General features: G+C 40.5%; 1 protein-coding gene across 1 annotated transcript in view; it reads right to left on the bottom strand.

The window, feature by feature from the left end:
* Positions 1–473: 473 nt before the first annotated feature.
* Positions 474–16708, bottom strand: part of Dhfr (dihydrofolate reductase) — a 22326-nt gene continuing 6091 nt past the window's right edge. Inside the window, exons 4-6 of the mRNA XM_028760196.1 lie at positions 12499–12625; positions 9735–9850; positions 474–1520 (exon numbers count right to left, since the gene is read on the bottom strand). Of these exons, the coding sequence (XP_028616029.1) occupies positions 1442–1520; positions 9735–9850; positions 12499–12625 (322 nt within the window). The 3' untranslated portion in view covers positions 474–1441. The remainder of the gene's footprint in view (positions 1521–9734; positions 9851–12498; positions 12626–16708) is intronic.

The raw sequence follows: 16708 nt of genomic DNA, 5'->3' as shown, positions 1-16708 counted from the left end.
ACTCATGACTGATCAAAGTGCAGAGACTAAGTGGCTGTTTAATAGTCAGCTCTGAATAGGCCATTTATATCAATATCCTTTTCTACGGCTCAGGGAGCACTAAAGAAGTGGTGGAAAGAACAGAAGGCCTGAAGGATGAGGAAGAGTGCTGCGTACATAATGCAGCCTTATGGACAGGACATGGACATTGCATGCACAAGCTCACAGCAGCTATGGTTATCTGCAAATCCATAGTCCAGCCTGGATGGAGGAGAGGCTCATAAGGCTGCACCCACAGTTGAGGAGTGTTGGCAACTGATGGCTGCTGTGTGTGTGTCCACTGGTAGGTTGCCCATACTCCAGTAGATAGCACACACCTAGGAACAGGAAGAAAGCACTCACTGGTTTCAGATGGTTATAAAAAGAAAAAGAAAAAGAAAATAGGGGAGTGGGGATGAGGACTTGGTATGACTAAGACACACTGTAAACACGTATGAAATTGTCAAGCAAAGATAAAAAGAACATACTAATTTACAAGGCCAGGCAGAAATACTTCCCTGACTTGATGATATGAACCCTGCTGAGAAAAGCCATTTTAATGCTCATTTTTAATTTTTATAAAGTTTAGTTTCTAACTTATTAATTTTCATCTTAAGCAGTATCCATTCTCAATTCATTATCTTTGAGTTCTTAACAGTAGCTATTATGCTTGCTATTACTTAATTTTTTTTTTTTTTTTTGGGAGAAAGCGCCTATTCTTGTTCTGTCACTGTAATATCCCCTGGAATCTCACTGAAGATGAGAAACAGACAATTTCAGTGTTTCAGACCTTACATAATCTTCCACCTGCTCTCATCTCCATGGAACACAATGGAGTTCTCAATTTACCGATTTTCTGTCTGAGTGAACAGGGCTTTGCAGCAAGTGTGATGTGCACAGAATAATCTACTCTCTACTTTGATCTCATTTTCTTTTAAAGTCCGAGTTCCAGCTCTGCTGTTTAAAACCGATTTCTGCCCTTTGGACTTCTCTGTCTAGTTCCTACTTCTATGAGCCCTGTCTCAGCTCATGCTCCAGGGGTTCTATGTTTTTTGGGGGGGGTCTCTTGTACACACAACACCTTGTGCATATGCTAGGGGGCCACTTGAGGCCTCAGGGGAGGGGCATGGAGACCGTGATAGGAAGTGATACTTCTTAAGGAGTATTTAGTATAACCTATTAGATGATAAGAAATGAAAACATTGTTTAGAATTGTCTGTGGGCTGGGTTGGGGAGGCTCAGCAGTACAGCATTTCCCAGGGCCTTGGGTTCCATCTCCAGTACCACAAAACAAACACTCCTTCCTAACTACCTCTCCCTAAAGAAATAATTACTCATAGACCTAAAGCCAGCAGAAGTCCCACGGTCTTATAAAAATCCATAATTTCAGGAGGGAAGCAGTAGACTTGAAAGCATCTTTCTGTTAGTCTTTCTTTTCGTAGACTTCAAACTTGTACTTGATTCCTTTTTCCTCCTGGACCTCAGAGAGGACGCCTGGGTATCTGGAAAAGAAAAGTTTTCACAATTCAGTTCAACATCACTGAAAACAGAGTACAGCTTCCCTAACTTCTCACCTGAGGGCATCAGCACTGTGGGATGTGCAACAAGAAGCTTTCCTTCCTCCTTCTTCAACATGGCAAGCCACTCCTAAGGTCATATTCACAACACACAGTGACAGAAGGAGACAGCAAACTATGTAAAGCCAGAAGTGCAACATCTCAAATCTTTTCCTTTATTTTGCATTCATATTTTTTCCTCAAAAAAAAAAAAAAAAAAAAGAATCCCAGTTCCTATTTCTCTTGTATTGTTCTACTCTACCAATGAGCTACTAGGCAATTTCTTAGGAACCTTTTGCAAGTTATAGTTAAAATCACATTTCTAAGAAAAGAAAAACAAATTATCTATAGCTGCTTAAGACTAGCATTGTATGCACGGAACCATTTCTGCTGACTTATGGACATACCATGTCTTTACTAGCCTGGCAACACGTGGCATACTGTGACTGCTTCGTTAGAACCAGTGCACCTGACCTCTTTCTCCATCCTCTGACTCTCACTTAGGTCCCTGCCCAGCCCCTCTGGCCACTCTGCCTCCCAGGGAGCACTCCCACGTCCCTGCAATGATGACAATGTCTCCGACAATGCAGCCTTTGCTCTCCTGTGTACACATGTCTGTACTTGGCTGGCAATCAAGCCTCCTTCATGTAATAGCCTATGTCTGACATGGTCCTCAAAGTCCCTTCCAGTGTTAGGTGATACTCCAAACTCATGGTTGCCAAGGATGCTTCAGAAAACTTTAACATGTCTCCTGATATATAATGCACTGATGAGAAATAACAGACAGTAGTTACAATGTGGAAAAATTTGTGTCAAAGTAAGAAACTCTATGTGCTGTTTTCTAGCCTCTCACTGTTCACTCTCTATAGTACTCCTGCCTTTTAAAACTGATTTTACTAGGCCTGTTTTCAACTATGATCTGTTTCTTTGGAATGAGTCAGGGAAAGTCATATTTGCATATTTTTTTGTGTGTAAAATTCAGCATCAAGACCGTCAGTCACTAAGACAAAGTAAAGTGCCAAGAGGTTCTTTCAAAAGCTAAGAATAACAAAATCTAAAACGACTGGCTGAATATGTTCAGTAGCTCCCACATTAATGCAATTTTTCTGTAAAACTAAAATTGAACTCTTCTTAAATCTTTTTTTTCCCTCTACTATCTTTAGGTCTTTTAAAATAATGGTTATAATTACAATCACAATTCTAAACTTTTTTGGTTTTGAGATAGGATCTTATTCTGTATCTCAGGCTGGCTTTGAACTTGCAGGCTCCTTCAGCACTGAGATTATAGTTGTTAACCAGCACCCCAGCTCTGTTCCAAACAAAATTTCCTGAGAACTGTCCTTGGACTCTGTGTGTGCACGCATGTGTGTGGTTTATATACATGCTCCTGTGTGTGCACCCACCTGGGGGCAAGAGTTGTTTTCCCAAGTCCATTTGCCAACCACTTTCACTGCAGATACTTTTAACTCCTAAGCCATTTTCCCAGCCCAGGACTTGGACTCCAGAGTTCAAGGCCCACAGGAATTGGTGTACTACCTATTCTTAGGCTCCGACCCACTTCCTCCCATTTAGAATCTTTAAGCATTAAGAGTCAGAATCAATAGCAACTCTAAAATAATAAAAGACTACAGCAATAAAAGATGACTTGGTTGAAGCTCTCAGAGGCAAACACAATTCTTCAAACAGTTTTCTATAAGGAAACAAACAGCAAGTAAAATAAAATGGGCATTTTACCAGAAATGCAGGCTCTAGTGGAGATTTTGGCAGTATCTCAAGAGTCAAGAGGTAGAGGGATCAGAAGAAGAAACACCAGTACATCTATTTTACTCCATGGTGTTCCCTGATGAAGGGCATGGGTCCTAGGTTTGAAACCAACTACCAACTCTGCTGTGGTATGCAAGGAGTCTGTCTTCTAAGGCATCACATGTTAAAAGACTGGTCCTGTGTGATGACACTGGTGGTGGACCTTTGAGTGTGACCTAGGTTAATGGGAAGTATGTCCTCAGATGGGACTTTGAGACTCCCGTTTCTCTGTCTTCCTGATTTCAAGTGTGAAGGCTCCCTCTAAGGGTGCTGCTCATTGTGAGCTGGCTGTCTGTCTTTACCAAGTGTGAGCGGCGATGCTGAGGCTCACAGCACACCTTTCAGGCTCCAGAACTGTGAACTAAATATCTCTTTTCTAAAGTTAGGCTGCCTTAGGTATTCTATTAGTGATGATAAAATGGGCTAGCTTTTTTTTTTTTTTTTTTTTAGCTCATTAAACAGAATATTGCTGATATAAAACTTTTGGGCCTACTGGTTTGGTTGAGGTCTCATGATGTTTTACACAGAAAAATTTCTTCCAAGCTCTATCAATGAGGGCTGGCACAGTGCTGCTGAAGTAACAGTTGCATAGGCAAGGACTTAAAGGAAAAAAGGCCAGTGCATGGTAAAACCACCGGTTCATTAATATGAACTTTGGATCTTAGGCTTCATCCATTTTCTAATTCCTTTTCCACTCATAGCAGTCCTTGCTTTTATCTTTATTTCAATAGAGTAGTGACTGAAAAAAAAAAATCATAAGTCGCATGATGTTAATGAAAGGTACTGTGTTTGAATGGAAACCTGACTAAACTAAGAGTAATATACTCAGCTTATGGAGACAACAGGGATCAAAAGGAGCACTAATGAGCTCCCCATCTATCCACATGAAAATGTCAGACGTGGTACCAAGAGTGTATCTCTAAAGCTGTGGAGGTAGAGACAGGACATGTTTGGGGCTTGTGGGCCAGTCAGCCTACTGAATGAATTCCAGGCAAGGAGAGACCAGTCTCAAAGAGGACAGTGCTTCTGAGGATGACACTTGAGGCTGTCTACACACGCACACGCACAGAGTCTCATCATTTGAAGGTTCAGGGATCACTGTAGAAGAAGGGCTAGAAAGACTGTAAGGGACAAAGATTAGTGGAGAGTTGCAGAACAGTTGTAGTTTCTGGACAAGAGAAAGCTGTCGTACGTATGAGCTTAACTGCATGTTATCAAACCCATACAAGCTACAAGCATGGGGAGACAAAGCCAAGAAGTCCCACCCCAAGCTTAGGAGCTACTGACAACTAATGGCCACTGGGGGAGGAAGAGTCATTTTTCTTCAGGGATGTGGCCTCTGAATGTAGCATGTAGGTGAGTGCACAGTCATACACATACTGACTGTACTATGTGGACTCAGGGTGTCAACAAAACAAAACAAACTAGAAAATTGGGAGGGAATAGTTATGGGAGGATAGGAGTCAGAAGAGATGAAATGGGATATGGATTTCATAATTTATCTTAAAAACATAAATAAAATACACACATAAGTAAATACACATGTAAACCGAGTAGGAGCTGAAGGAAAGATGGAGAGGGGTGGAGAATGATTAAAGCTCATTCCGAACCTTAGCAGCAATGAGAAGTTTCCCAGTATATAGAGGCTGAGACAAAGACCCAGGGTAGAGCAACTCTACCACCTTCTAGACACAGAGCACACTTACTGGGCTGGGTAGTGTATGTCAATACAACAGAAGATGAGGAGGGCATCTGGGAAGGAGGAATCTTAATCAAGAAAACATTCCCATCAGATTGGCCTATGTGTGATTAACTGACAGAGTGGTCCCATCCCATGGTGGGTGGTGGTTCTCATGGGCAGGTGGTCCTGGGGTATACAAGAAAGCCAGGCTGAATAAACCACAAGGAGAAAGCTGGTAAACAGTATCCGTTCCTACCTCCAGGCCCTGCCCTGACTTCTTTCCATGATGAACCTGGAAGCATAAGATGAAATAAACCCTTTCTTCTCCAAGTTGCTTTTTGGTCATTATGTTTTATCTTACTGTTTACTTTTTCTAACCTTAAAGGAAGACAGACCTACTTAAGGTCTCTCTTTAGGGAATTCTCTCTACTGTGTTAAGGAGGCTGCTGGGATGTTAGTGGCCTTGTCCTGTTTCAATCCTCTCACCACAAACTCCTGTGAAAGGAAAGAACCAACACAAGCACCCTCAGCTTTTCCAAGCAGGAGACAGTGCTTCTTAACTCACCCTGCCTCACTCACCCTGCAAGTCAATATACCCTGATTCCAAGACTAACTGAACACTGAAAACATCATACACCAATGTCTTGTACGGATAGAAATACAAAAATCCTTAATAAAATGTAACAAACTGACTCTACTAACATATAAAAAAATATCACATACAATTCCCAAGTAGAATTGATCTTGGAAATGCAAGATTAGTTTAATATAAAAACCAATCAAGTAATGTACAGTATTAATAGTGTCAAATGGTTTAGAAAAAATGTGGCAAAATCCAACAGTTCTTCATGATCAAAGCACTTAATGAACTAGAAATGAAAGGGCTCTTCCTTAGTATGAGAAAGTCACGTGCTTTCCCACTAGGATCATGAGCAAGACAAGTAAGGTGTTTCTCTAATTTCCTAGTCACCCTGCTGGAGGTTCTGGATCAGATACACAGGCAACAGAAAGAAACAGCGAACATCTGACTAAAAGGAGGAAGTACAGCTGCAGAAGATACTAACAGGACAGTTCTCACTTTCACCTTAATTTCATTACAGGGTACCAGATGACTACGTCATTCAACTATCAACAAATATATACATCAAATACGCTCCAACTATGAAGTTACAGGATGTCAGATAGACTGACCTGTAGTTTTATACACTAATGTGAACAGACTGAAAACAATAGCCTCAAAAGGAATAAAACATACTCAAAGCAGTGCAAGAACTGAACACTAAAGCATTACTTACCTACCAGAAGAGAGTAAACATCTATCTAAGTAAAAAGCTCCTACATGCTCAAGGTTTAGGATTTCATACTGTTTAGAGACAGTTCTCTTCAGAGTGTTCTATGAATACAATACCTATGAGAATCCCAGCTTGCTTTCTATCAGAAACTGGCATAGTAATATAAAATTCATATGGAACCCCAAGGGATCCAGAACAGCAAAAAGCAATCTTGAGATAGAACAAATCTGAAAGGTTTATGTTTCCTGATTACAGTTAGAATTATATGTAGTAAGCCAAGCCAAGTAGCTATAATTCTAGCCCCTGAGAAATGGAAGCAGGTGGTCATTCTTGGCTAGCTGGTGAGTTTCCAGGTCAACCTGGGCTACATGAAACCTAGTTAAAACCAAAACTAGACTGTGAAATAGTAGCATAATGATACACATTGACCAATCGAAGAGAACTAAGAGTTCAAAAATATTTCCCATTTATAATCAAGTGAAACTGGTGACAAATAGGAATGAATGTAAGCACAGCAAGACCACGGCGGTGCTTAGTCTTTACAGGCGAGTGCCAGGATGTGTCCCTATGTCAGCAAACGTGTTGGCTTGCTTTTTAAAAGTCAGAGAACCACAGTGGCATTTAAATTGTCAAGGATCCTCAAGGGTCAGCACCTTTGAAATGTTCTGATTAAAATCGGTAAGCATTAGAAAGGTCTTTAAATGAAGCTAATCACATAGCAGTCTGTTCTTATTGCTGGGGGGGGGGAGAGAAATGAGAAGGGAGAGCTGAGATTTATATTCATACAATGTAAGAATTCACAATTTAAGTAGAAGAGAAAATACACAGGGTGTGATTTTCACATAAGCATTTTAGAAAATGATCAATTGTGGTTTTCGGTTTAGACATCACTTCAGGAGCCCAAGCAAATCCTGGACTTTAGCTGCTGATGTTTCCTGTAATTTTCTGTTTACTTTAGAATTAAAAATTCTATTTACTTCAGAATCACTGAATTTAAAGTTTATGTTGTTTTATAGAATGCTAAGGCTGCTATTCTAAAGCTTGACTATCCATTTATCCAGACTAAGTTGTTACGTTTCTTTAGGGGATGTGTAAAAGGCAAATTCACACTCAAAGGATAATTACCAGACACAGTTGGGACTATTTGGAAAAATGTGTTAAGAACTGGTCTAACTTTTTCTTGTACTTTCTATAGCTAACTGTTTGAACCACTTGTAAACTAAAACGCTCCAAGGTTTTCAACTCAGGGAGCTTCCTACTGGCATCACAAGGGTAGCCTTTCTCCTGCATCGTCACCATGCTGGCCAGTTTAACCTCTGACTCCTTATCCTTCACCCAAATCCAGACTTCCCTGGTTCCTCGCCATGCACTTGCCACCGCAGCTGGGACACCATCCCATCTCAGAATCCTCTAAGGCAGGACTTGGTGTGAGTCACTGGCCTCCTCCTGGCTAACAGAAGAGGCCAGCTTCATTCTTACTTCAGGCTCCACTGTGTTTACTGCTCCTGGGCCACCCTTCCTGCAGTTGTGTGGCTGTTTTGTTGATCTTGACCCCTCAAACAGTACCCACCAGACTGCACTGTTTCATGCTTGCCACAGGCCACCCCTCCAACCTCACTGTAAAGTGTTTGTTTCCAGGGTGGGCAGCAGCACCAGCAGGCAGAATCAACACAATTTTCACAGTGTCCAAGCAAGGCCTGATTCCCCTAGAATGAGCTAGTGACAACTGCTAGATGCCATTAAAGTCACTGAAGCCAGAGTATTTCTAAGTCTGTTAAAGTAGATTTCTAAAAGTTCTTATGATATATCTTTGTAGGGACAAACAAACCTCTATTCCAGATGTGGCATTCGCAACAGACCAAAGGAACAACTCCCAGGTCTAGCTTAGTGAACTCATGAGTTTGCTTGTGTGACTTACAAGAGTATGGGTGACAGAGTAAAAGGCAGCTATGGAAAGCTCACTCTAGGACGTGACAACACACAGAAGCTGCATCCCTAGCACCCCTGGATGGCAGGCAGGCAGCTCATCAGTCTCTGCTCCCCAACAGCTGCCAGCACTCACACAACCTCTAGGGAGGCCGTGTTACTCCTAAGCTGGAGGAGCTTCCTGTACCTTATAAACTGAATTTGCTTCCTGAGTCTTAAATCTTTTCTCCTTCCTCCAGGCAGGCATGTTTCAGTTAGGAAGAAATAGCTACCTAACATCAGCTGAATTGGCAAGCCCTGTAACTCCTCTGTGTAATTTAGCCCCTGAATAAAAAATTAAAGAAACATGAATCATGTGAAACAAGACACTACATTCTCATGCCACAGAAGAGGGAGAAATCTAGCTGCACTCATGTAGAAGCTTCGTTCCTATTGGCTAGTATTCACCGTGCTGCAAGGTGCTACCAGAAAAGAGAAAACCCAACAGTCTCACCTACCTTGAACTCTGTGAGCTACAGCAATAGCCAGCTGCCTGCAGGACACACTGATTCAACACTGGCATGAATGTTATGGGAGTAACCAGCCGCTGCTGCTTCTTTCTTAAAGATGACTCCATGAGATGGAACTCATACCTGACACTGTGAGCAAAGCTAAGAACCTGAAGCTAGGAAGGTCATGGGCCCTAGGGGAAAGCCCACTATCATTCTGCTAAATTAACATAGCAGTAAGATGACTCTTAATGGCACGCTGTTATACCCACAGCCAGTCACCATGGAGAAAACAGACTCTGGAACATTCAACCCTAAACGTGATGTCTATAATACACATACTCCCTCCTCAACGCTCAGGGCTCTACATAGAAAAGGGAGAAAAAGACTGCAGAGCCAAAGGCAGTGGGTGACTTTGATAGGACAGGGCAGATGCACTGGAGAGCTCAGTGACTGTGACAGCATGCACAAGAGCTGCACAGGCTCAAGACAAACAAGATTCCAGCATGAGGAATGGGGACAAATCCCACCCTTCACCAGACAGTGCTGCGAGGGGAAGTTAGTTTTCTTCAATAGAGTGACCTTGTGTCTATCAACCACACCCCAGGACTGGCCCCAGGTTTAGGAGTTCAGCCAGTGCGGACTGTACCCCATGTTCTTTTTGTTTTTGTTCTTAAAGAGAGAGAACATGACCTGAAAGACGGTAGAGGAGGGGATGGATAGGATCCATAGATATCGTATGAAATCTTCAAATACATATTGCTACTTCAAATCAAATCTGAAAAAGTTGCTCTTCTCTGTAATTCCTTTTCCTCTTTTTATTACTATTTTATTTAAGTTATGGCTTCTGCTGCGACATGCTAATTCTCATACATATATGTCACTGTACCTTGTTCTTACTTGCTTCCCCCATTCTTTCTGTAGTTAGTCCTTTAAAGTGCTTTTCACTAATTAATAACTATATACTTACTCTGGGAGAAGTTTATATTTCTCCAAATCAATTTCTGGGAAAAATGTGTCACTTTCAAATTCTTGCATGATCCTTGTCACAAAGAGTCTGAGGTGGCCTGGCTGATTCATGGCTTCCTTTAAAACAAAACACAAGCAAGGTATTACTCTCCTAAACCTGTGTTGAAAGGCAAAGAGACTAGAAGATACTTGCTTTAGTTATGTTTGTACTATGCATTAAATGCGTGTTTACAGTTGCTCAAACTTACTATGTATAAAATATTTTGAAGAAGAATTTGCTTATATTTTTAAAAATGATGCGTACATGTTCTATGTTTTTGTGTGGGTATGTGTATGTGAGTACTGCTATTTGTGGAGGCCAGAGGAGCTGGAGTTGGAGGTGGCTGTGAGCCACTTGAAGTGGATGCTGGGATCTGAGCTCAAGTCCTCTCTGAAAAGCAACAAGTGCTCTTAACCACTAAGCCATCTCCTCAGTCCCTTAAAACTTACTACACAAACTCTCTACTCTGAAGCCTCAGTTACACTGACAATAACACTAGCCACAATTAGTAATTGTGAAAATAAATTCTGGCCTCTAGTTTATTACATATTTTTTTTTAAAGTTTAAGTATTCAGTCATGCTGCTTTCTTTCGGATGCTCTTATAAGGGTTTACCTCTTATTACCTAGTTGCTATTGGAAAGAGAAGTTTGCATCTGTACACTTGTGTAAAAAGTATGTTTGTGAGATTGTCACTGTTGAAAATACCATGGGAACACTCAGTACACCATTTCTTTAAAATTATTTATTTATTTATTTATTTATTTACTTACTTACGTATTTGTGTGTCTGTGTGGGTAAATGTGCCTGTTTGTGCCTATGCTGGAAGAGGCTATGGAATCACTGAGTTGTAGAAGTTTACAGGATGTCCTTGTTATGTGGGTGCCTGGATTCGAATCCTGGTCCTCACAATTGTGTAGCGAGAGCTGAACCATGTTTCCAGCCCCACTGGTATACCTTTCTTAGTCTGTCATTACTTAAACTGCCTCCATTTCTCTATAAGCCAGGTATTCATCTTGTCACTTGTTAATAAGGCACTCAGTATGTTCTGGTTAACGACTTTTCTAACCAGTGTCTATGATGTTAATTTGATAGTTTCTATAGACAAAATGGTCTTGGAAGAAATAACTTATATTTTTAATGGAAAGGATGATTCTTAAGAGTAGATCCAAGAAAGCATTAATAACTATTAATCCTCAAAACATATATAGGAAGAAAAAAATACATGCATACCTAAGATTTCAAGTTGTTAACTTCCAAATATGAGCATAGAACATTCTTTTCCTTTCAGTATTTCAGCTTATGTTAAATCACTTATTATCACTGCTGCAATCAAATAAATATGCGACTCCTTTCCTCTGTAGCCCAAACCAGAGAAGTTGACAAGGACTAACTATAGTTGTGTCTACAGTTCTACATCAAAGCGAGGCAAGCCTTCCGTAAAGGAACATTAGTGAATATTTCAGGCACTGGCGGCCACAGGCTTCTTACTCGTATAGCTAAAGCAGCTGTGCTTTGAGCATTGATATACTCCACTTCAGAGCTGGCATGGGAGGAAGGCTGAAAGCTCTGCCACATGCGAGCCACTACCTGCAGGCCTCCACTTCCTTACTGGAGAGCTAGTTATATAAGTGCACTTAGTCCTTAGTCTACAGAATGTATCTCAATGAGACAATGGTACAGGAATGTGAGACACGGAGGGTTTATAGTCAGCTTAGGAATCTGTAATCCTTCTTTAATCATTTCTGTGTACACATGTTAACATAGACCCCCAAAGAGGTGGGACTGATTTTTCTTCCACATAAGTGTTAACCTTTCCAAAGAATAGCCAAACAAACAAACAAACCAGAAGTCACTTGGTACCAAATGACACCAGAAGAGTATTTTCTGTTTTGCCCATTATTTTCTACTATGATATGAAACCATGCCATCCCCTGCTGCCCTCAGGTTGCATGGAGGTCGCTGAGGAAAAGTTTCCATCTGTTTGCCTGTGCAGACAGAGCCCATGCTCTTCTCAGCATGGCATTTATCCTGGAGGCAAAGGCACAGCAGCACACCCAGGGCATATCTGGGGAGTTGAAAGCCGTACCATATAAGCACTATGCTCAAGAAATCAGACTGATTCTCAAACTGAAAATAACTAGTGTTTTGAATTGAAAATGACTAGCATGTGGGAAGAGCTTGGCCAAAGAACACAAGATTCCAGTTACACAGGAAGGATAAGATCTGGGGGCTCCACTGCACTGCATGGCGACTGTGTTAGGAGCAGTGTCTTACTTAATGTGCTCTTCAAATTTATGGGAGTTGATTTTAAGTGTTCCCATCACAAAAAAATAAGCAAGGTGATATAGCTCAATTTAGCCTCTCCACAAATACATGCTTCAGATTGTCTGATTATTTGCCAGTTTAAAAATAGACTTAAAAATAAGGCATTGAAGTTGATGGGAGTGGGTGGGAGGGTGAATCTGCCTAAAGTACACGAAACACGGTGCAACATCATAATGTAATATAAACTTTAGACATTAACATATAAATATGTTCTATTTATAAATATGAATGGTATAAATTATAAATCTTACATTTACCTTTATATTTATTTTGCATGACATTGTCAAATAATTCACTTTGACACTTGTGTAGCTTACAGCATGGACAGACAATGTGCTGCTTATTATGTACAGGCAGAAGTAGGAGAGGGTATTTCTATTTACCTAGAACTCTACTTACCTGGTAAACAGAACTGCCTCCGACTATCCAAACCATGTCCACTTTATTTGCTAACTCTGGTTGTTCAATAAGTTTTAAGGCATCATCCAGACTTTTGGCAAGAAAATGAGCTCCTTGTGGTGGTTCCCTGAGGTTTAAAAAAACAGGAATTATGGATTTTGTAAAAACCTGTCCATACTAGACAAATAATCCGAACTGGCAGCAGTCTACAAACTATGAAAACTTAATTCTTTCAACTCTAAGTACTTAGAAAGTATAGGGCCAGTGTCCAATATCCAGTCTACATTTCATGCCCGAATAGAACTTACAAATCAAGACATAAAGTTGTAAGTGACACCCTATTGTATCTGCAGTGGAAAACAAACTCAACAGGAGCTGTCTCTGCTGTGGTGAAGGTCGGGGTGGAGAGTGAGGGACTCTCTGGAGACTTAGCAGGGTTACGTAGGTAAATCCTTATTTATACTGTGCTCATGTGCATGTCCACCTCATTCTCCACCCTGACCTTCACTGCACACAGCAGAGACAGCTACTGTTGACGTTGTTTTCCACTATAGATACAATGGGGTGTCACATATGGCACTGTATTAACACCTACCACAAGCTAGAACAACATGGAATTCTAGCTAATGACACATGGGATACACTTGGGGGAAATGGACTCGTTTTGCCCTTTATTCTGAAATGTACAGATGTTTAATGGCAGAGTCCATGCAGTGGCTGTGCAGATGTTTAGTGAACAGTTCTGTCAGTTTGAAAACTGACCTGATTAGACAGAGAATATCCACACGATCCTGAAACATCTGAAGCAGCATTCAGATTGTTAATGTGGGGAAAAGAACTTTCATATTTTGAACAATATGGAAAGGAGAGAAAGTATTTGGAAATGAGCTTGTCATCAGTTACATAATACTCAGAAAGGAAAATGTTAAATAAACTCACTGCTTAATGTTGACCAGCTCAAATTTCAGATCTCATATTTGATGGTAAGGGGAGTTGCAGTTCCCTTTATAAATGAGGAAACTTATACAACCAGGCTTTTATAGTGATTAGATACAGAACAGAAATTATTAATTCAATGTCAAGTTCTCAGCTGGTGCTTTAAAAGGATTACTTACATAATTGTCTTTGAACTGGTAGTTGTAACAATGATTAATCAAGAACTAATGGGGACTATTCATTTTCTGGTGGCATTCTCCCTCTCTTCCTGATTTCTCTTTTACTTTTCTCATTCTTTGTCATATGTAAGGGAATTAAGACAGAGCACATATATATTTGGACTTACACTGGAAAAACAAAGCAAACTAGCGTAGTCCACCGTGAGGTAAATGAGCTCAGCTGTCACTAAAGTCACCAGGTAACCTCAGGGACAGGACTGGGTATGGCGGGGTTCCACATACACACACATGTACAACTAGAAGGAGAGACTGAGAGTCATGGAGAAGATGATCTAGTTCATATATCGTCTACAGTGATTGGACTGTTGAAGTTAGGAGGGTGGTAAGGATGAAACGCAACACAAGATGCTGATTAAGGAACTGCTGCAGTCTGAAGCTGAGAGCAGTATTATCCCTCCAGGGACAGGAATGTGCTTGCTATGCTTGAGGTCCTGGGTTTGATCCCTAGTACACACAGGAGGACAGTAAGAAATCACCGATGAAGTCCTGAACTTAATGTGCTAACCTCAGAGCTCTCAAGAGCAAGAGAGCTTCCCTGGTCTCCAGAGGATTTTCTTTTTCTACTACTTTTTCTTGAAATGTTCTTCAGGATCCAAAGTCTTTATAGTCATTCCAGCTGAATAACTGTTATGCTCCCATTTAAAAAGGGGTTCATGTAGAAAGAAAATGCAGTACCCTCCAGTAACCTTCGTGTACTCAATTAGTACAAAATTTACCGTCTAAAGACTCAAGTCCCTCACTTCCAAAACAATTCCTCCATCACTTCTCCAAAGCAGAGTAGCTCACATGTCTTCCTGGTACCTTGTGCTTTTCCAGCTTTCAGATAACTGTTGACTAACATTCCTCTGCACAGGTAGGTGTCTTAAACTCAACTGACCTATCCAGGTTACCACAGTCAGTGCTTCTTTTAAAGATGGGCTCTTCTCTATCTTTAAGGTACTCTGGCTCTTTATTTTAGGACATTTTCTTTGCCATAGTAATTCTTGAGGCAAATTTTCAGAATAAAATGAACCTCTATTTATTGTAATTAAGGAATAGTCTTGTAATAGGTTGGGAGAAACTGAAGAGAAACAACACATGTTTGACACTGAATTAGATCCTGAAATAATAAAAGAGCAGCAATGGGAGAATTGGTGAAATCTGAATAAACTCTAGTTTATTAAAAAAACCAAAACGGAACAAAACAATCCAAAAAGAAATTGTTGGTGTGAACTTAAAAGAAAATGGGCAATTATATGAATTCCATGTCAAGAATTGTGTGGACATTGCTGCTATTCTGTTTCTTAACTAGTATTCAGATTAAGAGAAACGGTATGTAAGTAGATGTTCTATCTTGCAACAATGTTTAAGTAGGCACTCCATTGAGAAACAATGTTTAATTCGTTAGACCATTTAGCAGAACCAGCCTCCCCGGTAGCTACTAGAGAGTAATTTAGTTTCTAATAGACCAAGTGGGGAAAATATACAATATTTTATAATTTCTGATATACAGAGTTGAATCATTAGGATGATCCTAATTTTAGGACACCCAAAGACCACTAATCCTGTAAAGATTTCTCAACTTCTAGGCTGTCAATAAAGGTTTAAAAATCCTTCTACCTACTATAATAGGATGGGAATGAGACATACCTCAGCAATGGCCAAAAAGCATGAAAGCAGAATAGGAAGATGTGCAGAGAACCTGGCTGCACACATGGTGAAAATCTATGGCAGGGCAATGAGTGCCTGACTCTTCCACTGAGTGTGGACTGAGGGAAAAACATGCCCCAAAGCGCTGACCCTTCCTTAGAGATCACTGCAGGTTACAGTGAAGTAATTTAACACATGAAAACTCAGAGAAAGTTGAGGATAGGAAAAAAGTAACTTGAGGTGAGGCTCAAAATACTAATGAAAACAATAGTGCAGTCTCTAGACACCTAGAATAAAGGAGAGGGTATGTGTTGATTTAGGCGATTTATGTATGTCTTAGTATTCAAGAAATGAAAAAAAATAATGACTTGCTAAGGTGAAAAGTAGATTATGAGCTTATTCACTGTGATCCCATTAATGTTAAACGGCAAAAGATTTCGGTATTATAAAGAGAAATCAAATACCACTCATCTCCATTTTTATGGTGCTAGGGTCAAACCCAGGGCCTTACACTATGTTTCTCCCTTAGTTCCTAATATTAATATTTTCTATAAGCTACAAGGCAGTGAGGTTAGGAACTGGTATCTGCTAAGTTTGGCCTACTACTTTGTGCTATAGTTCACCAGCACCATTGCTTATGGCCTGAGGTAAAGACCCACCATGTCAGGAAATATGTGGTAGGGCAATGAGATACTTAATGGAAGACAGGAAGCAGATTCCTTTCCAAAGCTGGCACTAAATGATCCATTTCTCCCAATCAGGCACCATCTCCTAACGTCCCTTCAGTTGTGAGGTTATCAGAAGATTGATAAAGTTAGTTTGAGCTCTCATAATCCAATTACCCCACCCCCAGAAGTCCATCAACTACAACAGGAGCTTTATGGGGACATACAAAATGCAAACAATAACAGGTGAGTGAGACACTTAACATACAGAATCCAGGCAATCCTCAAAAACCAGCCTAACAGCTGTTTTATTAATCTCAGTTAGTAGGTAATACAGTTGAGGTTCAGCAAGCTTCACTCATGACCTGCCTAAATCCCAAAGCTACCTGGAGACAGAGCAGGGAGGAGAGGCCCAGTAACTCAGTCCTGAATGGGCAACGTGTGTGGATCAGAGGGGAAGGCTTTAAGAAGGGGAGATTGTCATCACTAGAAGAATATGGTAGAGGAATCATAAAAATTATTATACCATTAAACTTACAATAGCTCTTATGCAGATGATTTGCAGTGTGTTAGACAATTTGTAGTATGTATATAATATATCACAGAGGCAATTGAGATCTCTCAAAGATAATTTCAAGGATACAGCATTCATATCTGAAACTTTTAAAATTTTTGGGTACCAAGCCATTCACAAACACACACACACACACACACACACACACACACACACACACACACACA

The sequence above is a fragment of the Grammomys surdaster genome, unplaced genomic scaffold, assembly GCF_004785775.1.
Source record: "Grammomys surdaster isolate TR1022 unplaced genomic scaffold, NIH_TR_1.0 126391, whole genome shotgun sequence".
In the NCBI taxonomy this organism is placed as follows: Eukaryota; Metazoa; Chordata; class Mammalia; order Rodentia; family Muridae; genus Grammomys; species Grammomys surdaster.
The sequence above is the reverse complement of the archived record's forward strand: the minus strand, read 5'-3'. Positions and strand labels throughout refer to the sequence as shown.